Source organism: Pituophis catenifer, unplaced genomic scaffold, assembly GCF_029215685.1.
Source record: "Pituophis catenifer annectens isolate HBS135680 unplaced genomic scaffold, rPitCat1.0.hap2 SCAF_2, whole genome shotgun sequence".
Classification (NCBI taxonomy): Eukaryota; Metazoa; Chordata; class Lepidosauria; order Squamata; family Colubridae; genus Pituophis; species Pituophis catenifer.
Window position 1 is genome coordinate 242497089 of NW_027256882.1, and position 23632 is coordinate 242520720.

The 23632-nt window shown below is 36.6% G+C and overlaps 2 protein-coding genes across 4 annotated transcripts in view; one reads left to right on the top strand and one right to left on the bottom strand.

Annotated features, from left to right (window-relative positions):
* The first annotated feature begins 629 nt into the window (after nucleotides 1–629).
* On the top strand, nucleotides 630–11003 carry LOX (lysyl oxidase). The gene is made up of 6 exons (XM_070935707.1): nucleotides 630–1275; nucleotides 2432–2540; nucleotides 5539–5676; nucleotides 7522–7678; nucleotides 10703–10798; nucleotides 10884–11003. Exons 1-6 carry the CDS (start codon nucleotides 630–632, stop codon nucleotides 11001–11003), a joined length of 1266 nt encoding a protein of 421 aa, XP_070791808.1.
* Nucleotides 11004–18810: 7807 nt separating this feature from the next.
* The window catches only part of SRFBP1 (serum response factor binding protein 1), a 55389-nt gene continuing 50567 nt past the window's right edge, over nucleotides 18811–23632 (bottom strand). For all 3 annotated transcript variants that reach the window (XM_070935710.1, XM_070935708.1, XM_070935709.1), the window contains 4 exons: nucleotides 23161–23242; nucleotides 21845–22562; nucleotides 21029–21063; nucleotides 18811–20239 (listed from right to left, as the gene is read on the bottom strand). In XM_070935710.1, coding sequence (XP_070791811.1) covers nucleotides 20061–20239; nucleotides 21029–21063; nucleotides 21845–22562; nucleotides 23161–23242 — 1014 coding nt within the window. In that variant the 3' untranslated portion in view covers nucleotides 18811–20060. The remainder of the gene's footprint in view (nucleotides 20240–21028; nucleotides 21064–21844; nucleotides 22563–23160; nucleotides 23243–23632) is intronic.

Below are 23632 nucleotides of genomic sequence, written 5' to 3' on the forward strand. Positions count from 1 at the left end.
GTGAAATGCCTGCATATTGTTAACCCTAGACGGCGAGAAGCGTGCCGATTGCAGAAAGAGACTCCTAAATACCCAGAGTGGCGCTCGGTTGCTGTTTGTCTTCTTTGGGTTTCTCCCGACCGGGAGAAATAAGGCTGGAAAAAAAGATGGAAAACCAGAGAGGAAGAGGAACGACCGGGCTTGCACGTTTCCAATGGCATTACGTGAACAAATAAGAGAATCCGTCTGCCAGAATGGGCTTGTGTAACTTTGCAAATGTGCCAGAAACTTTGAAATCCCTCATCTCCTCCCCCTTTCCGCCCTTCCTCCAATTCTCTCCCACTGCTTCATTCCAGACTTCAGCGAAAGCGAGGACGAGGCGAAGGCTGCTCCTCCTCCCCAATCCCATCTCGCTGCAAAAGAAAGCACTGGGAGGAAAAGAAAGAGAACGAGGTGGGCTCGCTCGCTTTGCGCAAAATAAGTCGGAGGTCTGCAGCTGGGAAAAGAGAAGAGGAAAGCCGCCAACTGCTCCTTTTGACCTAACAGAATAAGAGTGTTGGGAGGGACCTTGGAGCGCGCTCCCCTTCCCTAGTCCTGCAGTGTCGTCGAGTGGAGTTCCCGCTCGCTTGTGAGAGACCCACGCCGTCGCCATGCGCCTCCATTCCCGGACTCCGCTTCTCCTGGGCCTTGCCCAGCTGCAAGCGTGTTTCTATTGGAGTTGCCTGCTGTGGCTGCCGGCGGACGGGATGCCACCGAGGAATCCGCCGCCCCCTCCTCCCGCCGTCTGGAGGCAGCGGATTCAATGGGAGAACAACGGGCAGGTGTACAGCCTCCTCAGCGTCGGCTCCCAGTATCAACCCGCGCGTCGTAGGGTCAGCCAGGAGCCCGCGCAAGGAGGCCACGTTTTGCTCCTCAGGGGCAACGACACTTCTCCTCGCAGGGCGCCGGGAAGCGCCGCAGGCAGAGGCGCCACTGCCACCCGAAAACCGGAGGCGCAGTACTGGTTCCAAGCCGGCTACGAGCAACCGTCCGACAGAAATGGCACGGACGGGGGCCGAGGCGGAGCGCAAGGGAGCCCCGCGGAGCGCGCCCCCGCCAGGACGGGCAATGAGACTGGCTTTACTCTAAGCAATCTCCGGCAGCCGCCCCGCGGAGACGTCATGGTGGGGGACGACCCGTACAACCCGTACAAGTACACGGACGACAACCCTTATTATAACTACCATGATACCTATGAGCAGCCCCGACAGAGAGGCCGCTACCGACCGGGGTACGGCACCGGCTATTTTCAATACGGTAAGGGCGCGCATTTCAAGCAGTCACACCCAGGCGGCGGGACAGGCTTGCTTAAAAGGAACAAGGTGAAGAATTGCACGTCTATTCTAAGGAAGTTTTTAAATATCTGCCCGCAGATACCGAATTAGCCGTTTGAGTCTGTAACGGTGTCCCTCCAAAAAGCGAGCTCCCACCCCCACCCCCAGATCCAACCCAGCCGCGTGGCAAGTCCCTCCCTTCTCGGCAGCCTGCGGGATTTCACCTCGGCCAGCCCCACATCCGCTGATCACCATCTGGTCCCAAGTCTCCCCCTCGCCCGGTAGTCGGTCGGGATCTTGCGCTAAAAAATAAGATGTTGAGAGTTAAAGTAATGCAAAACACCACGATGCTGGGAGCTACGAGGAGAGAGGACCCTCATTCTAATAGAACAGCAACCATTAGGAAGTGGCATTTATAAGGGGGGGGAGTGTTAATGGTTCATTTTCTTAGATGGATTCCAGTCCCTTTTGCATATAAGTTTATTAGAACTTCATCAGCTTGCCCTTGACTTTAGATGTGACTATAACATGGCAAGGAGAAAGCTTTGTAGGTGTGCTGGTCAAGGTTACTTGTATTATTTCAAGTGCTGCTATCCGGAAGGTTCAGCACTGGGACTGAACCAAACTTGAAAAGTAGAAATGTAAGTCTCCTAGATAACACTCAAATTCAAGATAGGCTGTTGTTGGCTTTATTTTGAGGCTCATGTTTGGTTGTAATTTAATATAGCCTACTTAATGGATGTTCACAGCCTTTTTGAGAATATCTATTGTTGTCTTAAGACAACAAGCATAATTTATTGTTCTAGACACAGTTTTGGTATCTGGCAAACTTATTGTTTTCCTCAGCTGGTGGCCTTATGAGGAAAATGCCTTTAAGATACATAAGAAAACTATTTTACAGGATCATGTGGTATAATAGTTCCAATCTGGAAGACACATTGTATTTTAATGTTTCTTTTGATCTTCTGAAAAGTGATTTGTGGTCTTACTAAATGACTGTGTACAGTATAGGGTTCCCATTTGTCACACTATGACTAGAAACTGCAACTTTGTCTGCCTTTTTCAAGAGTAAAATTTGTAGATGTTTTCTGGGCCTGATCTATTTTCTGTATATTTGTGTGTGATTTGATGCACTGCAGGGTTGCCAGATTTAGTGCCAGATCCTTATTACATTCAAGCAGCCACTTATGTCCAAAAGACGTCTATGTACAACCTGAGGTGTGCTGCTGAAGAGAATTGTCTAGCTAGGTAAGTACAGGGATGACTTTGATTTCATATCCTCATAAAATACCTGTTGAATAGAAAGATTATTGAATAAGTTTCAGTCTTTTCCTAAAGATTTTGGGGGAGTACAACTCCCAGTATCTCAATCTTTCCCCATGTTGACTGGGAATTCTAGTAACCCTTACATTTTTGGAGAACACTAGATTGAAGAAGGCCAAACTATAGAATACAGGTTTATAAAAGAATTAACTTTTTGAGGCACATATTGTTTGAACATTATTGTTTTGTGCCCAGGATACATTATCAAAGATTTTGAATTGCACTGGTAACTTAACAAGAGGGAAATAGACATGATTTCAGTAGAATTTAAGCAGTGGAGAAAATTCCTTTACTATTCCAATTCATAAAACATACTGTTTTTATTAATGTCTGCTGAAAGCTTGATGACCAAGCTACATAAGGTTTCCATGCTTTGATTGTTTAGGAATTACTTTCTTACCAGGATCTGTTTTTCATTAACCCAGAGCTTTATTAATTTTTGAAAAGAAAGCCTTTATTGAGCACATTGCTTTGTACACAACAGAATAAAGTAATTTTTAAATTGCTGTTTGATTGTAATGTGCAGTTATTTCTCAGCTATCTCCCTACTCTAATCTATTTTTAACTCACTGCATTTCAGCATCTAGATTAATTGATAATCAGATACCAAATCATAATCAGTGCAGTTCATTTCATAATGAAGCTGTAATCGAATGCGTACATGCGGAAGTAAGTTACATTAAATGCAGTGGGGCTTTCATAAACATGCATTAGGATAAAGCTATGATAATACATGATAGTAGGGGTCAGCAAAGCTCTCAGAAATCCTTCAAACCAAAGCATTTCTTAGGAATGAAGATAAATATATGTGTCCCAGGATAATGTTGCAGGATCCAATCTAAGTCAGTCACCAGGACCGACTTACTCTTCCAAGTTGACAAGGGGCTATTGACTTCCCAGGCTTCAATCGTTTCACTGGCTATTTTTGTCCCTGTTCACCCAATATTCATATTAGCTGGGAAATTAAATGCATGTCCTTGCTCACTGCAGTGTGAGGCTATCAATGAGTTCAGGTCTCGTTGGTAGCCTCACTTCTCAATGAACAATGAACATTCAATTTTGCAGGTATTATGATTATTGGGTGAGCAGGGACAAAAATAACCAGAGAAATGATTGAAGCCTGAGAAACGGGCCCCTTGTCAGTCAATAGAAGTGCTGATCTACCACCAGTCTATCAGGTACATAGGAGCCGAGGGTGCAGTGGCACAAAGAAACAAAAATGATTTAATAGCCAGACATAAACACCCCAATTAAGTAAAAGCTACACATAATCAGGAACCATATAAATACAATGCATAGGATACCGCAGTGCACATATTCTGGAGAGAAAGAAGTACCTTGATGACAGGCTCCAGCAGGAGCCCAAAAACTTGGAAGAATAAGTGTTTGGTCCCAGTGGCCAATGTAGATTGGATCCTGCAAAGCACCTCTCTCTGAAACTTAAAAGTAGCTGGGCCCTATACAAGGTTTGTACTGCTAGTTTGAAAGCTGTATCTAGTTGTTTGCCCATTAATCTGCATGTATACACGACGTCTATAGCAAAGGTAATGTGTCTGTAGACAGCTACAGTTCCTAGGCACACATGTGAAACACCAAGGACAGTTTCCAAAGGAGACATCAAGGTTTGAAAGGTTGTCACTGCTTAAATGCTAAAAAGTTTTAATTTGTGAAGCACTGCTTTGAATCCTTGGCAAATCTTTGGCTTAATAATAAACAGACAGACGAGATATTTGAAATTAAGCCCAATTGAACTGAATGAGACTTGGTTCCAGTAGAGATGTTGCAATCTAATTTATGAACAGAGCTCTGACAACCTACACATATTTGATTTGTTTGACCATAGCAATTGTAAAAAAATGCCCAATAACATTTAGAGCTAAGTTTCAAATGGATTTTTATAACTCAAGCTGATTCAAAGCAATGTTAGTCTAGATTTCATTAATATGCTTGAGGCAGGTACTTTTTCTTGGATATAGTTGTAAATCTATATGGATTTTCTTTTTAATGGAAATGGAATTAAACTGCAGATGAAACTAGGAATATCATACGATTCCAGCTATATTTTTCTGTTCAGTTTTTCTTTTAATCAGAAAAATTGATAAAACAAATGAATTCTGCTGAAATTGATGGGGAAGAAAAAAGTGAAGAATCAAGGGGGCAGTCAACAACAGAAATAATAGGAAGAAACAAATCTAGAAAAATTGGACTGGCTGCCTAGTCTCTTAAAAACCTTCAGTACTGGAGCAATCACAAGTACTGGAGGCAAGTCGTTCCACTGATTAATTGTTCTAACTGTCAGAAAATTTCTCCTTAGTTCTTAATTCCATAAATTCTGAAAGAAACAGGAAACCTGAGTTGCTCAGTGACTTTATTCAAAGGAAGAATATTAATTAGAAAAAAGTGTTCAAAAGAATCTGGCTACCAATAGCGTTTGGCTGTATTTTATGTAGACTTAAATAAAAATGGAAATATTTTATGGTCTTAACTTTATTTTGAAGTTATGAATACTGATATCGAAGAGATTGTTATACTGCTGAGGGCAGTTCCACGTTTCCTGTAAATGAAAGTGATTCAACTAAAAAAATATCCATGTCTCTTATCAAGAAAGAATGAGAAACATCAATTATATTGCACAATATTTTTCTAATGTAGACATTCCATAAAAATTGTTTAGCAGCTTTAGAATCTTAAAAACAGTGGATTTTCACTGGGTTGAATCCTTGTTAGTCATGCTTAAGATGGACCATTGCAATTTATGTTAGTCCTGATTAACTTAACTCCCCGTTGTTTTCACTGATGAAAGCTGCATTAAGCCTGATAAATTCCAAGAGGATGTATTCAATTACACAATATAAATATGACATTTTAAATTAAGACCTACTTGTTAAACAATTTCACTCTTTTCATATGCATATTCTTGCAGCTCAGCTTACAGATCAGATGTTAGAGACTATGATAACCGAGTACTTCTGAGATTTCCACAGAGAGTGAAAAATCAAGGTACATCAGATTTCTTACCAAGCCGACCACGATACTCATGGGAATGGCACAGCTGTCATCAGTGAGTGAAATGTTCAATGTGGCACTTTTAAATTATATTCCTTTGTTATTTACTGTTTTTGTCTGTTCCACTCTTCTTGTTGCTGTTGTGTGGAAAACATTAAGATAACTTGCAGCAAACATGAGCCTGTGTATCACATTTGTTGGGCAGCTTCTTTTGTCTTTTCCTGGGTTGCACTGTGTAAATTCAGGAAATTCCTGAAGAAATTGTCAATAGACTGGAATCTTCTCTGAATAACCATTTTCCTTTGATTTATAGCTCAGTAAAGGAGTATTTTAGATATCAAAATGAATTGCTGAGTTTAATATATAAAATAGTGCCTAATTTGAGTGTAAACACGGTAATACTAGAATACTAAAAATAAGTGCGTGGCACCAATCATCTTAATTTGTTTGTATAAACATTAATACCAATCAAATTTAATTGACAAGAAAGGATAAATTACATTTAAATATTGTAATGGAGGCATTACTGGGTAAAGGTATCTAATGTGGAGTCCTTTTCCTTCTGTGTAAATATTTATTTATTTATTTATTATTTATTTATTATATTTCTATACCGCCTTTCTCCCGTAGGACTCAAGGCGGTGTACAGTCAAGAAAAATATATAGAATTATATAAAAAAAATATAAAATATGAATTATCTACATGTAAAAATACTGCAAAGATAATGGTTAACGTTATTTTTTATTATGAAAACACTAGCAAAAATTGGAATATAACTTTTGATCCTTACCTGTTGGCTGTCTTTATGACTTTAGATCATAAAGGTGAAATTCATTTTGAAGTGTGTGTGATTTCATTTTCTATTCAATATCTCAGGGTTCTCAAACTGTATGCTTTTTAGATACATCAGAACTAGTAAGAATTTGCAGCCAGAGTAAGGAGAAAATATGTGGCCTCGGATTTCTAGGATTTGCAATTCCAAAATGCCTAGGAGATAATCTGGTTAAGGAAGTCTGAGATTTGGGCCACCATACCTGGGCTGCCAAAATCCAGGTGACAATTAGAGGCCAGTAAAATATATATTGCTAACCAGATTTTTGCAGCTTAATGCAATGGCCATAAACAGCAATAATATTGTTAATAGAAAATGGTCGACACACTTCCCCTGATATATAAAATGACAATAGAACTGCAATATGCAAACAAACAAACAAACCTATCTGCATATATGTAGAACTAGAAGACGACCTGAGACCTTAATTTTAATTTATTTTGCATATTTTACTAGATCCATTTAAAAAAAGGAAGCATTTCATAAAGAGAAGGATCTTGAATTTATGAGAGTAACACAAATAATTTTAGTCAGATAATATTGTTAAAACAAGACTAATACTGCATATAGACTAATAGTGAAAGCCTTAGTAGGGCTTTCGGCTAATAGCGCCGAAAGCCCTACTAAGCAGGTATATACAAAAGTATGAAGGCTATTGCTTAACACATTGTAAGCCGCCCTGAGTCTCCGGAGAAGGGCGGCATATAAATCGAACCAATAAATAAATAAAATAAATGAATCTACTTTCCATATTTACTTCCTTACGTAATCTAATAGGAAATTTGAAAATAGCAGTTGCCTATGGTTTAAACAAACAACATATAACAACATTCTTAAAGGCTATATTTTATTATAATCATTGGAATTATAATATGTAGACAGTAGTATCACTGGACTTCAAAGTATTTGCCTAATAGAACTGAATATAACTGCAATATTTAAAATTTGGGAAAATATTATTTTGACTATTGCCTTGTTGACAATTGCCTTGTTTGCCAAATTATTATTAAGATGTTGATTCCTGGTGCAATAAGTTAAAGTAATATTGTTTGTTAATTTATTAACAGACATTACCATAGCATGGATGAATTCAGTCATTATGACTTACTTGAAGCAAGCTCACACAGTAGAGTAGCTGAAGGACACAAAGCAAGTTTTTGTCTTGAAGACACTTCTTGTGACTATGGATACTATAGGCGATTTGCATGTACAGCCCATACACAGGTAATGTATAATTATTAATACTGCTATTCTTTAGATAGAATTTAGATTAATATCAGCTATCAATTTCTATAAACTATGAAACTATGAAACTTTGCATTACAAAGAAGTATATAATGAACAGTTTCACATCTTTAGATTTAAAGTGCTTAATCTACCAGAAAATAGTTAGGAATAGAATGAATGAAAACTGATGTTTAAATTTCTTTAGGAATGGTGAGTAACATCTTTCTAATCTATTGCCAGGTAGAATGAGTTAGTGTAAAATAAAGATAGTCCTCACTTTATGACTAGTTGTTTTATAACTGAAATTATGACAGCCAAGAAATTTGTGCTTGATGGGCTGTAAATCACTCTGGCTGTCATAAATGCTGTTGCCCCCAGGGTCACATGAGTATATGTTGGGTGGGTCAGCATTATGATTGGCCACAACATTCTGCAATCACATGACTGGGATTCGCAACATTGTTTGCTGGTTTCTGACATTATTTGCGGTTTCCGGCAAAAATCTCCTATTAAGATGAATGAATTAATAATTGGCTACCAGCTACATTTGCTTAATGACCACTGTATTTGCTGAACAAAGTCCACAAAAAAGACTGGAAAATTACTTCCAGTCATATGAGTGCCCCAATTTATGACTACAATAATTTACAACCATCATTCTAGGCTTAATTACAGTAATACTGTAAGTCAAGGAGTACCAGTATCCTTAATAGAATAGTACAAAGAATTATATCTATGAAGAGTTGCTCTGGGGATCTTAGTTTAAGTTTTCTTAAAAATGGGCACCAGTTTCTGATAATCTTCCCTCCAAATAAAGAATGAAAATAAAAATCATAGGACTGCATAATTTTGAACCTAATCTTGATTATCCTATTGCCTTTTGGAATACAGCTGTCCTTTAGTAAATAGCAAGAGTTTGTAAATGAATTGTTTTACTCACTTGAAATATGTAATGCAAACCAAGGTAAATGTTTCTTGAAGTTTTCTTTAAGTAAATTTCATTTCCAGAATGCTATTAATTTTCATTGATTAACCATCAGATTAAATTGAGTATAATCATGTTCAAGTTTAGCAATTTGTCTTTCCTTAAACAATTTTCATTTTCAATTTAATATTGACATATATCAGCAACTAGATCCCTTTCAAAGGTTTATTGCATTTTAAAGCTTGGTACAGAGAATTACTTAGCTGAGTGTGTTTCAACCTCGGCAACTTAAGATGGGTGAACTTGAACTCCCAGAATTCCCCAGCCAGCATTAAAGTTGCTGAAATTGAGAAATACTGACTTAGCTAGTAGACAGAGATAGTTGATGATGGGTTGTTCATATTTTGAAAATGATATGAAAGAAGTGCATTGTACTCTGCACAAGAGCAGCTTTCTTTGTTTTTGCGATTTGTTTAAGCAGCTCAATTTTTTGAAACTTCTACATAAGCCTGAAAAAAAACCTGCAGCTGTTAAGAGTTGCTTTAATTTTAATGAGTAGATTTGCTAATATCAACTTCGAGTTTGTAATAGTTTGCTCAATTCTCTTGGTGCATTGGCTTAAAGGAAATATCAACATTATCATCAGTTTAGGCTTGGATCTTTCTGCCCTTAGTATTATGAATTATTTACTTACAGTATATAATACTATCTAGCAGTGTTTCATGAACAGTATTTTTATTAAATATTAATTTAAATAATCAAATAATAATATATAACGTACTACAAATAAGTATTACAGGACCAGTTTGGTGTAGTAATGAAGGCATTAAGGTAGAAACCAGGAGACAATAAATTCTAGTTTTGCCTTAGGCACAAAGCCAGTCACAAACTGACCTTGGGCCAGTCACTTAATCTTAGTCCTAAGAAGTAAGCAATGGCAAACCACTTCCAAAATCTTGCCAAGAAAACTGTAAAGGGCTGAATGGAAGAAACAGCAAAGACCATATTTTTATATAATCTACATCAAACTAGATCTATGTTTGCAAAAATCTAATAATTATGCTTCAATATTACCTAAAATTTAAAAGTAATAGCATTAATAGTGAAGGTAATAGACCATAGATGAAATCTTGATTCAGATTTCTTGTGTTAGGGTCCTGTTCAGGTGAAAATTACTTACATTCTCTCTTTTATTTTGACTTGCTATAAACATATCCTCCTGTTCCTCTATACGTTTTTCAGCAGCATTACTTCAGTTTTCTCATAGCTGATAGAACTGTATTGCATCATAATAAATTGCAACAATGTTCTTGACTATATTTTGATTGACACCACTTACAAGCATATTACGTCTGATGCAACCGGCAATAATTAGTCTCTACAGCATGTATCTCACAATTACAAATAAGTAACCAACTATATCAAGCCTTATAGTATCATATTTTGAAGAATTTAAGGAATTTATCTCCATCTCATTTTAACATGATCATTTTAATAGCTTCATTTTATGAAGCATTTTCCTCAGCAATTACTGAAGACTGCAGTCTGATTCCAAATCTAAAAAACATATTCAGCTGCCAGCATTCTATATACCCATGACCTTCCTTTCCGTAGCCAAGACTGTTCTTGCCAAGTGACACAAAGTCTGTGACTAAACATTATACTTTCCCTAGAAACAGTCAAGATATCACTTAGAATAATTTCATGGTAGAGAAAGGGATGGACCTTGTATATCGGAAATTGTGAAGACTATATATGTAGCTTAAATGGAGCTATCCATTCAGGGTATTCAAGCATGATAGCAGTTAGAGGATAGCAGCATAAGCATCTGTTTTACTAGCTTATTCCAATGGATGTCACTGTTTGCTTTTAGACCAGCCATGTATCTCAAGTATTAGACATAAAATACTTGAAGAAGAAAAATCTGCTGGTATTTGAAGACTGTTGAAGGCTCCAGATATGGCAAAAATAAACCAATAATCTTTACAGAAGAAAAGTGACTATTTCTTTATTCTACAAGTAATATATGCTTATTATACTGTATTTTAAAATGGTTATTCTCTCAATTTTTTAAAAAATCAGCATTACATTTCTAGGGGCTGAGTCCTGGTTGTTACGATACCTACAATGCTGATATAGACTGCCAGTGGATTGATATTACAGATGTTAAACCTGGAAATTACATTTTAAAGGTAATCACATTTCATTAATTAGAAAACCCAAGCTTATTTAGTATTATATGAAACCTGTAAAGTATAGCATGTATTTCTTTTGTAGGTTAGTGTCAACCCTAGTTACTTGGTACCGGAATCAGACTATTCCAACAACATTGTACGTTGTGATATCCGTTACACAGGCCATCATGCATATGCCTCTGGATGTACAATCTCCCCGTAAGTTCTTTCTTGTTTCTCTCTAGTATTTTGCAGTAGTACTAGTAAAATGTAGCATGAAGATAGAAGTGCATTATAATGACAGGAAGTATATGAAGTACTTTTTTTTAATGAAATTGTCAGACACAATGTTCAATTAAAGTTATGTGCTATACTTCTATAAGGGATTTATGTACTCTTTTTCTTTGCCATACTATGGCTACTCTTTTAAGTAGAATTCAACATTAATCTTAATATAAATTTTCACATAATCCGGGAGCCTACTTTTTTTGAGCTAGCTATGGTTCAAATTATCCTTCCTTAACCAATTGCTTCATAAAATACTTTGTAAATGAAATTGTCATCTAGTATCTGGAGGATGCCAGGTTGGGAATAACAACTTTCTAGTCAAAGCCCCCCCCCCCCCAAAGTTCAGGTATGATAGGAAATTACACTCATTTTTAAAAGTAAAACATTTATTGTCCCCAAAAAGGTGGAAGTTGTTTTAGGAAGGAGCTTAAAGGCATGGCGTATTGGGGCTGTACAGCATTGAGAGTTAACTTATACAGGAGACGTATCTGCTTTCAGGGATATGACTTGGATCGAACCTGGAAACAGATAAAGTTGTTTTAAAAGGTTGCTACATTTGCAAGCCATATTTATGGAACCAAATCCCTACAAAGTAGGACTGTGTAGTACTTCAGATTCAGTTCCAAAAAGGTTCTCCAGAGTACATGGGACTTGTCTGCAACTTTTTAAAGCAGCTGGATGTTTTCCATCCAACTGCTGTTGCAGAAATACATGCAATCCTGGGAAAAGGCATGGCTGCTTTAGAGTTGCAGATAGGTGTTGCATTCTGGGCCCCTACATGCTTTGGAGTGCCAGGCAGTGTTATTATGATTTCACATACCTGGAACTGGGCCTATGTCTGCCTGTATTTTATACTTGTTTTGGTTTCATGTGATTCATTCCATTATAAAAATGAAATTGCCAAACTTTCATTTCCTCCCCCCCCCAAATCTGTCTTAATTGAGTCGCCTAGAATGAACCTAGAATAATGCCAGACTCAATTTTGTTTGCCAAAGCATGATACTCAGATTGGATTGTTTGTGAAATGTAGAAATCCTGTTTTGAACCTTTAAAGGGATCGGTACTTCCCTACTGCTACATGAATTTTACAAACAGCTGCTTTTATTTCTAGCTCACATTGACAAATCCCTAACAGTAGCTATCTATTAAAAATATAGACCATAGTCATAATTATGACCCGCTTTGACTTCTCCACTCAAAATCATGTAATTATACATGATCTTACAGAAGAACACCCATGTAGATGTTAGAAAGTTGAGTATTTTCCATTTTCCAACATGTCTATATCTGAAAACTTTGTATTGTTTCTGTGTGAATATTTAAGTAGTTGCCTAAACATGGCATTTGTACATATCAGATTTAGTATTAATCTTCCAGTAACTAAAATTATTTATAATAATGTAACATTTGCCTTAATCTCTCTACAGCCAATTTCCATACTGTTTCCCTTTAATCTTTAATTTGCATTCAATAATTTAGCATTTGGCATCTATCACTATTGCTGCTACATGCTATTTATCAAATAACAAACTGAAAAAAATCACTATCCATTTGAAGTAGTGGTTGGTTTACAGAACCAATGGAGGGACCATCCTTTTTTTGCTGCAGCTTGTTAATGACTTTAAATGTCACCAGTTCTATTAGCAGAATTTGACATTTTTGAAATCTCAGAATTAAAGTTTAAACACTGGAAATTATTTTGAAAGAAACTAAACTTCTTTTAGAGTCAGGTTTTTTTTAAATGGAAAGAGTAAATGTCTTCTCAGACTACTTAGATTAGTTACCAAAGATTTACATGAATGGATATTAAGTATGGGAAAAGCATTCAAAAATGCTTGGTGAAGCACATTAGCACAAACCTAGAAGTGTTTAAATAGCTGCATTCTTTAGGTTTGTTTCACTTTCAAAGGCTGTCCCTGTCTGTGCTGTTGGTCCCAGTAGAATGTACAGGTAGTCCTCGACTTACAGCAGTTCACTTACTGACCATTCAAAGTTACAACAGGTCTGAAAAAAATGACTTATGACAACCATTGCAGCATCCTCACGGTCAAGCAATCAAATGTCAGATGCTTGGCAACTGACTCATAGCCAGATTCACTTAACAACTGTGATACTAACTTAACAACTGCAGTGATTCACTTAACAACTATGGCAAGCAAGGTTGTAAAATGGGGTAAAACTCTAATGTCTTACTTAGCAACAGAAATGTTGGGCTCAATTGTGGTTGTAAGTCGAGGACTACCTCTATATAGATGTACAGATGAGCAAGGATAGCTTTTAAAGCAGCTCTGAAAGGCTCCTAAAAGATGCTACTACATTACTACTCCTTGCTTTTAGGAAGGATGTTTCATTCGTGCCAATGCAGATAGTGAACCATCTGTCTAGTGCTTCTGTCTGCAGTGTTCATAAAAATAATTTAAGCAAAAGACAATTACCTAACAATGGTAGGCAAATTAACTGAAATCCAGTTCAGATTAATAATCCAGTTTGAATTTTTGAGTTGACTCATCAGTTTTAATTGGAATAATGTGTATATAATCAGAATCATTTGAATCCTCAAATTGAATTGTCTTGATTAAAAAGAAAATTGATGACTCAATCAAATCTCATCCAAACTGAATTTCTAAATTGAAATTTACCATATTCTAATATTTAATAAAAATTCCTAATAAAAATATTTATTGCATTTTTAAAATTGTTATTTGTAATTTTCTGTGCAGCATTCTGTTCCTAATAATAAACTTGTTTTTTTTCCTGTAGATATTAGGATGAAAGAAAATTGGTTTACTGATACCCAAGGTTTGGAGATGCATTTATTTTATAAACTGAATAGGATGTAAACACTTTTGAAAAATGAGAAGAAGGACCAGAAAATATATTCAAAGAATTTTAATCTGACTCTGAAGCATTAAGAACTTCTTCAAAATGAAATGCTTGTTTGATTCAGCTATTCAGCTTTTGAAGCCAGTGAGACAATGGTACTCTATAGAAAGAATAATGAATTCTAAAGGAAGTTAACCTACTTATATAAATATCTTTTCCATTGACTACTGGAAATCAGTATAATATTTGAAAGTGCTTCTTAGAAATATAAAGGGTGCTAGCATAAGCAGATATCCAAAGAGCTGCTTTCAATTTCATTGGATGGTTGAGGCACGTCTAATGGGAGTTTAAACATTTATGTTTAAATAACAGTAGGCCCATTGCTACATAGTATCATGAAAATCTTCTAAAATCTTTTTGCAATATTTTTTGTTACCAACAGCCAATGGTACTAGTGTCCAAATCCTCTGGGATTATAGAGTAATTTCATAATTCTTTGATATGCAGTCGTATAATACTGATTGTGAAAAGTATAGGAAGGAACTCTAGTTGTGGAACAAATTGGTAGGGAAGATGAAGCTTCCACAAATACCAAAGCTTTGTTTTTTTGTCTAATAGATACAAAAGTAGGCTTCATTTTAAAGGAAAGATTTATGCTTAAAATCCAATTACATATAAAATGATTCTATTTTTAAAGCATTAGCAGGCAAATAATCTTAACCCAAAAAGTATATCAGTATTTTAATACATTACTTAGAATATTAAAACACCAGATTTGCCTATTTCCAGTGCTTCTTGCAGTCTGCTTTGCATTTTCTCTCCCCCCACCTTCCCTCAACTGGAAAGAGTTTCAATTACAGATGTTGGAAAGATTTTGAATTACAGATGTTTAGAAACCACTTCCCATGAATTGGACTTGGATAAGATTGAAAATGATATATTTTTACCAGGAAAAAAAAAAAAGACTGAGCTCATAAGCTTTATGTTATGCTTTATGTTGTGTTCCATTATAAAATCTACAGTTTCTAGCTACATAAAAAAACAAACAAAAAACCATTCAGGTGAAGTCATAAAATGAGCCTTACCCAGATTTGTCTCTGTACCTCATGAACATATAAGAAAATGTTCTTCTAAAATATTCGTTTAGAAAATCAAAATGAATTATTTTATACATACGCAAAAGCACAGATGTGCTCATATGAACATATACTCAAGCTTGTAAGCACCTGCATCAGTCAGGTATTATACAAACTTGGAAATAAAGTTGTAGTTCAAATTTCTACTTGGGATATTACATAGAGCAAACCAAATTTGAACCACGGTTAATTGTACTAAGGAATAGTAGTTCAACTTACTGATAAAAGAGGTTGAAATTTTTCCTCAGAATGGATATATAAATCCTCGTTCACTGAATCATCTTGACATAGAATTCTTAAATTGCAATATACATGCTATTATATGACATGTAACATTTGGAATATATGAAATAATTTTTTGTGGAAAGATTTTAGAGTTTGAATCCCAAACATTTGGGTGTTTTTTAACTCATTGTCCAGTTTCTGTGACGAGATTCCATTCTAGAGCAAATTTCCCTAAATCTGCTCTGGAACACCTATGACTGCATTGTAAAAAATTAGCAATTTACCGTCATCCAATGAGCACTATAATTTGTTCCATCCATTTAGATTAAGCATTTATTCTATCATTCAAGCAACATGCCCACAAGTCTGGACAAAATCACAGCACTGGATCCTTCCTATCAGTAGTGGGTTTCAAAAATTTTTACTGGTTCTGTGGGTGTGGCATGGCTTGGTGGGCATGGCAGGGGAAAGATACTGTAAAATCTCCATTCCCACCCCACTCCAGGGGAAGGATACTGTAAAATCTCCATTCGGCTCCATGAGCTGAGGTGGCGCAGTGGTTAGAGTGCAGTACTGCAGCTACTTCAGCTGACTGCTAGTTCAGCAGATCAGCGGATCAAATCTCATTGGCTCAAGGTTGACTCAGCCTTCCATCCTTCCGAGGTGGGTAAAATGAGGACCCAGATTGTTGGGGGCAATATGCTATTTAGTGTCTTTGGTGTAAGCCGCCAAGAATCCTCGGAGAGTGGGTGGCATAGAAATATGAATAATAAAAATAAATAAATAATAAATTCCCACCCCAATCCAGGGGAAGGTTACTGCAAAATCCTCATTTCCTCCCAATCAGCTGGGACTTCGGAGACAGAGAATAGATGGGGGCGGGACCAGTCAGAATTTTTAGTACCGTTCTCCGAACTACTCAAAATTTCCACTATCGGTTCTCCAGAACTGCTGAAACCCACCTCTGCTTCCTATCCACTTGTCAAGGCCGCCTCATCTTTTTGATAGATGTTGAACTGCCAGTCCTGATCATATTCTCAACCATACATAAACATATGTTGCACTATTATGTCAACCACTTGAATACCTAAACTCCAGTTTAAAAAAAAAACCCAGACTTTTGTAGCAAGGAACTGTAACTGGTATTGTGACACTAGTAACTACTTAGAGGACACTCCCTCAGGAAAGTTGCTGATCTTCTCTCTAGTAAAGTAAAAGATAGTTGGCCTGACAATTGAGTAACTTTGCCATATAGGATCACAATGTATAAGATGCATTTTTCTTATGATAAAACCATATTTTCATGTATAAACATAGAGTATCTGTTATTTATTATGTGAACAGAAGGTCTGTGTAGAATCCAGAAAAAGGCCTGAATAGAAAAGGATACTATTTTGTGAAGGATGGGATGCTGTGATTTAAGAATTTTTGTTGACCCTAAATCATTTTTCTTATCAACTTGGCCACTCAACTGGAAGAAACGTTGAATGTGGCAAAGGTCACAGGAGTGTTCCACATTGTGAGGTTGACCCATCTATGTGACTCACTAAAAACAAAACCTTTGCTGTGCCAAATACTTCATAATGCACTACATTAAAATATTTTTTTAAATAACAAACTAATAATGGAAATTTCTATACATTCCTATCATTTCAAGCTGGATATAACAGGTTTTATACTCATTTCATTAAAAGTGGTCTATCCTGTGATTTTCAACACATTTTCACACTCTACAAATTACAAAGGTGCTTATGTATTTAACTTGAACTGAAAAAAGTAAATCTTATTTTCCCAAAAACTTTAAAATCTAAACATCTTTCTATGAAGTAATTTATAATTAATCATACACTAACATTGTATTCTTCACAGAACTTCCATATTCTTGTACTGTTTGCAAATTTATGTGAAAATGACATAAATAAAAATGTTTCAAATGCTCAAGGTCTCCTCTAGATTCAACCAAAATGCAGTCTAAATCTTTAATAAGGAATTATTAAATTCTGGGAATTTGGGGTAGAACACAGGACTCCAGAATGCGGAATAGAAAACAAGTCCATGTTCCCCAAAAGAACTCTTCATAATGGTGGTAAAATAGCTACAGCTCAGATACAAGCAAGGAGCTGGACGCTGAATTGTGGGAGTGCTGTTTCAGAGGAGAGTTCAGTGCTGGCCCTCAGGGGACGCTGGTGTGGGTCCACAGAGGATCGGGGAGTGACCACCCATTGCCAGTAGAATGGCTCCCAGGCAGGTGGCTGATACCCGGGAGGGGATCACCCGGCCTCCAGTGAAATGTTTCCGGTGCGGCCAGCCAGGCCGTCGTGTGGCTGAATGTCCGGCTTCTACCCCCTCAGGCCGATCCTCCCCGGTTAAGCTAGATGAAGAAGACGCCACTGAAGACTCCCGAAAAGTCCAGAGTGGTAACCCTGGCAGCGGTACCGTCATCCCCAACCCGGGCAGGAGATGACATACCGGCGGACAAGTACAAAAACCCTATGTCAGCGATGATAATGGGGAACTGATGGTGAGTGAACTCATGGCTTTGGCGGGCGCAGCAGAGGCAGAGGCTGCAGCGGAGCTCAGCTGCAAGGCGCGGAGATGTGGCCAAACAAGGAACAAATGTGGCCAAACAACTGTTCTGGCCCAACAATCAGCTGGGCTGGAGCTTCAGCCCATGACAACCACCAGGGCGAGACCAGCGCAGAGAAGAAGCATGGCTCGTTTATTTAAGGATGCTGAGAGGCAGATGCTCCCAGCGCTGACAGATTTTACGAACTGCTGTTTTGCTGCTGAATGAACTCACTGTGTACCAGAGTCCGGCTGAATAAACCCAGTTTGTATTCAAGCATGTGGCATTTTTCCTACTGGTGTCGGTTCAGACCCCTGAGAGCCACGCGGGATCCTGCTAGATGGGGCTAAAGGAGCCACTGCTGCGAGACAAGGCAGGTATAGGAGCAGGGGTGGCCTGGCTGCGGAGGCCCTAAAATAAGCTGCTGTGGGATGTGTAGGGCAGCTCCACTCTCTCTGCCTTGCAATGATGGCACTGGTGTGCTACGCGGCCTCCTACCCCTCCACAAGCAAGTAGAAGTGGGCCTTTCGTATATGAAAAAAAATAAGACCCCCCCCCCCAAAAAAAGCCCTAGTGCTTATTTTGAGGTCCAAAAGAAAATATGACTCAGTCTTAATTTCGGGGAAATATAGGTAGCTGCAAAAAATGTAAGCAACAACTGCAGCCTACAGTTCCTTAATCAACTCTAGATAAGTAGAGGTAATATTTTTAAATGCAAATACTTTTATATTCTCAAAATATTGAAAGGCCAAATAAAAGCACTTAGCCGTTGTCATGTTCCATTTCAATTTTCATTTGGAATTTTACCACTATCATGATTTTATATCAACTATATCTGTTTAGAAGAATCCTTTTCTGAATATTCCACAAATATTCTGTCAAGTACACTCTAATTTTAAAGTTTATGGTGCTTAATCAGGCCATCACATCCATTCACTCAGCTTGTTCAGGAAATAGTAACTAAACAAAAAGGCTATATTCCATGCCATAAATAAAGCAATGTGGTATTTTAAATTATAGATTTATTATGGTATAATCTTTCAAAGGCACCAGTCTACTTTCATAAGATTCATCAGAGTTGTTCTGCAGACTACAGACATGTTTGTTTCATATCCATGACCACAGAAAGAAGCAGTTGAGTAGGGGCTAAATGGCAAAAACAAACAAAGAAGCCATAAAATCTACCTTGCAATCAAAATCAACCTTGCAGCTGAATTAGCTGTCAGCGTTCCAGAAAAACCCCCATTCCAAGACAAGACACGGAAGCAAGCATTTTCCAAAGTCCTCTTTACTAAAATAGGCAAACTAGCACATCTGGGAAAACCCGAATCTGAAAAGCCTGGGTTTTCCTTCAGTAAGTCAAAGCTCCCAAAACCATCCTCTTTTCCACCCAGTCGGTCATATGCTCCAATCAACGTTCGTTCCATCCCGATCCAGCCTTCTGACCCCTCCTTCTCCAGATGCGGGATCGCCCTGACCTTGACCAACAGGAAGAATGCTATTATGTCTACTAACCCCCTCTCCTACTTTCCCACACATGAGAAGATGGCAGCATTGGCGCTTCCGGCCTAATATGGCTTCCAAAGCTGACATTAGCTTTTAAATGCTATAATTTAGGTTGAATAAATAAAAACCCATTTACTTCTTAGTTTTAACTTAGCTAGTTGGAGCTTCCTTCTTCCTCTCTTGGTTAATAAGTGTCTTGCAGATCATCAGCAATGGATCTTAGAAGATTCAAAATATTCTCCGTGAAGGAACTCTACATATGTCGACAGACCATAATCAATCCACTGATCTTTTTATGCAAGATCTCTATAAGTAAACAAAAAATATGTTTGCTAAAAATATTTTTGACATTTATCACATCATTTATTCCCTTTTACCTTCCCTAGTCTTTAGCCAATCATAAAGATAAAGCAATAAAGAATGAAAAAATGGGGAATGTAGAAAGTAGAAAGTAAGAGGAACGAAACTGATATGTAAAAAGACACACATATGATGTGTTGATGTTTTGGATGTTGTGTTGTTATAAAATCAATAAAAAATATTTTTTAAAAATATTTTTGACAAAAGTGCCAACATCAAAACAGTAACGTCGTGCAGTGAAAAATTATTTTTCCTCAAAGTAATTTTTTTTAGCTTATACTGCTTCACACACATGCTGCAGAATTGTCAATATGTAACACTGCAAAAAAACCAAAAAACAAAAAAAATCAGCGATGCCATCTTTAAAAATCAAATTCTAATCTTCAAATTTAATTTTCTTCCCTTGGAATGCTGTAATTTGAGATATTTGCTCTCGCATTTTTCTTCTTGCTTCCCATGATGGATGAAGGGGTTGCTGTGGAGGGTTCCTCCCAATTGTATGTTTCACTGCCGAACTTTTAGACATCCGTTTCTGTGGGTGATTTTTTTCAAAAACTGTCCAAAAATTAACAAAGAATAAAGTGTAAGTAACTCAATCAGTTATTTACTCAATCAGTTATGCACTCAACTTAGTTGCATAACAATTCCAAAATTTAGAAGGGTTTTATCCTTGGAGAGATTCAATGTCGTTTCCAACAGGCTTTATTGAAGGGAGATTCTGAAAGATTCCCTTTGAATAGAGACTGTCAATGTGGTAGAGAAATAATCGAGACAATGAAACACATTATTTTATACTGTCCTCCATACACAGACACTCATCAAGTATTATCATCTCCATCCTTTACTTAATACCCTGGCTGTTCAGATTTCTTTTATCTTAAGTTGCTATTGTCAGACAAATCAAATTTTATTTCCTTGATTATGGCTAAGTACAGTTATATAGTTTGTACACTATGCCATATTTTTTTTTCCCTGAGTCGTCTTAGATATTTCAGAACTTTTTTGTTTTTACCCTAATTATGATATTCTTGTTTCATTTGTTGTCTATGACCAAACAAAAATGGATTGACTGAAAGTATAAATAACTTTTCACATATTAGAGATTATACTGTATTATATAAACTGATGGTAAACCACATACATTCATATTTATTAAGCAGAAACAACTTTAATATTGTTAAGCACATCCCAGTTTTTAGACTATTAAACATACCAATACTAAAAAATTCAAAACCTATGATGAATAAAAACATTAACTATACTGTATAATTAATGCAAAGCTAGATTTCATTTTCCGTGAGTCCAAACAAATGCCAAGAATATTACTTTAGTATTCTCACTTACTTGCCCCGTTTCTAATATAATGGCCTCTAATATTCCTAGAATAAAAAATACAAAAAATTAACAGTGAAAAAAGACAATAGTTTCAAGCAAAGAACAACACTGCTAGTGAATTAAAAATTTTTTGAATCTAATGTACATACATAAATGCATAAATTATTTACATAAGTGTGCTTACATGGCCAAGCTAAGTCAAATATGACTTAATTTCTATAATGTTTCCTACAATTAATCTAGATCTTAATCTGTTAATGGGTGCTAATAAGATCCACTTTCTCTGAATAACCTTCAGTATAAAAACTGACTCAATAACTTGGAAGGGATAATGTAAGGCAGACAGTAGGGGAAATAAATACCCTGGCCTAGAGAGTAGATGCAGTTTTACTTTGTTATCGGGGAAAAACATAGAACACCAAAATAAAACTCCAGGCAGAGCTATTTTACCTTAAAATATGCAGCACATAAATTACAGGCATGCATTTAATGATATGTTTCTTTGATAGTAGTTCCTTAATGCTATGTTTATTGGGCCTAACTAGAATCTGTCTTCTCCACTATAATGCTCCTTCTGTTTCCTCTCTGGAGACTCGATACACAAACGCAGTCCCACTGAAAATAAAGGAATTTTACTTTAGTCCCAAGGGCATAATTCGTTTTTGCTACATGCTACTTTGAAGAGATTCTCAAGATTGAGGAGGATACTATTCTCTTCTATTTCATTATCAGAAAAAGTTGTTGTTACACTATTGTTTGAACATTTTAAAACACTGTTTTAATAAATAACTGACCAGATTTTCAGTGCAAAAAAAATGTTCCTACCTTTTCAGAATTATAGGTTCTTGAGCGTCGGACAATACGTGATAAAACACAGTTCCTGGCTTCCCTGCTTTGGAACTCTGGTTGCTGTCTTTTGAATCTGGGTCTAATACTCTGTCACGTTGTGGATCCTTTGTTTTTTTTAGTGGCATAGTTTTAATTTTTTGTTCTGTAGGTTGTGAAGTATTAGCTGCTCTCCTTTTTTTCATTCTCTTTACTTTGCCAATGAAGAAATCATCATTATTGTTACTTTCATCAGTGCCGGAAGACTGATTATAGAACCTCTCTTCTGTACTGTCATCAAAACATTCCTCCTTTCTATTGCCCTCACTTTTATCCACATCTTCATCAGAGTCACCTACCGTCTTGTCATTCAAATATATTTTTTCTTGTGAATATTCGGAGTTTCCAATTTGATCCTGATGAATTAATTTGTCATTTTCTGTGTCAGGCATAGCAGAAGTGTATGAGGGACATTTTTTCATATTATCTGCCATTTTCTGTATTCCACTCTCAAAAATATGTTTTTTCCCCCTATCAGTTTGTGCTTTTTTGATTGCCTTTGTTTTATCTTGAGATTCAGCTTGTTTAACTGTTTCACTACTAACAGAATGCTGGATCTCCTCAGGATACTTATTAAACTGCTCTTCCAGTTGTTGTTCCATTGAAGAAATAGCTCTAGCTGGCTTCTGTCTTGCATTTTTAAAGTCTTTCACCGCAGCTAAGAAAAAGAAACCCAGGTTTGATTAAAAAAAAAAAATGCAACAACTTCTATATAAGCACAGCAATGGTAAAGAAGTTATAAAACAACCCTGCTGGCTACAAGTTTAAGTAGTTTACAGCTCTACAAAATCTTTATTTAATGAACTATATGTCTTTTGTATTATTTGTGTTACTTTCACAGTATTACTAGGGATTTTAGAATCCTTGGTTCTTTTCATTAGTTTTTAGTTTCACAAGGAAGAGTAAAAATATTAATTAAAAGTTTGGTAGGTTATCAATCTTCTACTAGAAGATATACATGCAACATTATGCATGACTTATAACAGCTTTATTTCTACACAAAAAACACTGCAACTATTTGGATAATGTGAAATTGGGGCATCAACTAATTTTCTTGATGATTCTGGAGTTCTTCACCCTTTCCTACAGGTGAACAGAATGAAAACATGTTTAAATTGTATGGCAACCATAAATGTTCTTCGGAGGCTAACAACATATAGACATATTGTTGTATGGTTTAAGATATATTAAAGTAAGAGACTGCAAATTTAGAAAACAATCTTGTACACAGACGAGATGGAGTGAATTCTGCTTACCTTCAATATTAGCAATTTTGGTCTTCAGTAATGGATGAGATATCAATCTAGCAATTGCTCTGTCTCTTGCTGTAGAACTGGGCTATATTAGGAAAATGAAAAATTATGTTGAATGAGAACATAGTAACAAAAGAGAAAAGTACACAAAGAGGTATTTGATTCTGCAAGAATGTTCCTTGAAACAAGGGTGTATTGCGAAGCTCAACATTATGTCCATGAACCTTTCAATCCCAAATTAGAGCTGTCACCTTGCTTAAGAACTGCCTATATGCTATTCAAAATGGTAGAATACCACTTCAACCAAAAGCTGATATTTGCTCCCTAAAGTCCCAGTTTCTCCTAGAGATTTTTGTGGTGGAATGTCTAGTTTCAATAGAGGAAAATGATGTGAATTTGCCTCTGTTAAAACACCTTAAATAATTTCCCCCAAAGCATTCAAGCTACATAGTCTCTTAACACATGTAAATTTAAA

Coding starts and splice junctions, on each gene's coding strand:
- LOX (XM_070935707.1), top strand. CDS start 630: ATGCGCCTCCATTCCCGGACTCCGCTTCTCCTGGGCCTTGCCCAGCTG. Junction 2,541..5,538: donor GAAGAGAATTGTCTAGCTAG/GTAAGTACAGGG, acceptor ATATTCTTGCAG/CTCAGCTTACAGATCAGATG. Junction 7,679..10,702: donor CATGTACAGCCCATACACAG/GTAATGTATAAT, acceptor TTACATTTCTAG/GGGCTGAGTCCTGGTTGTTA.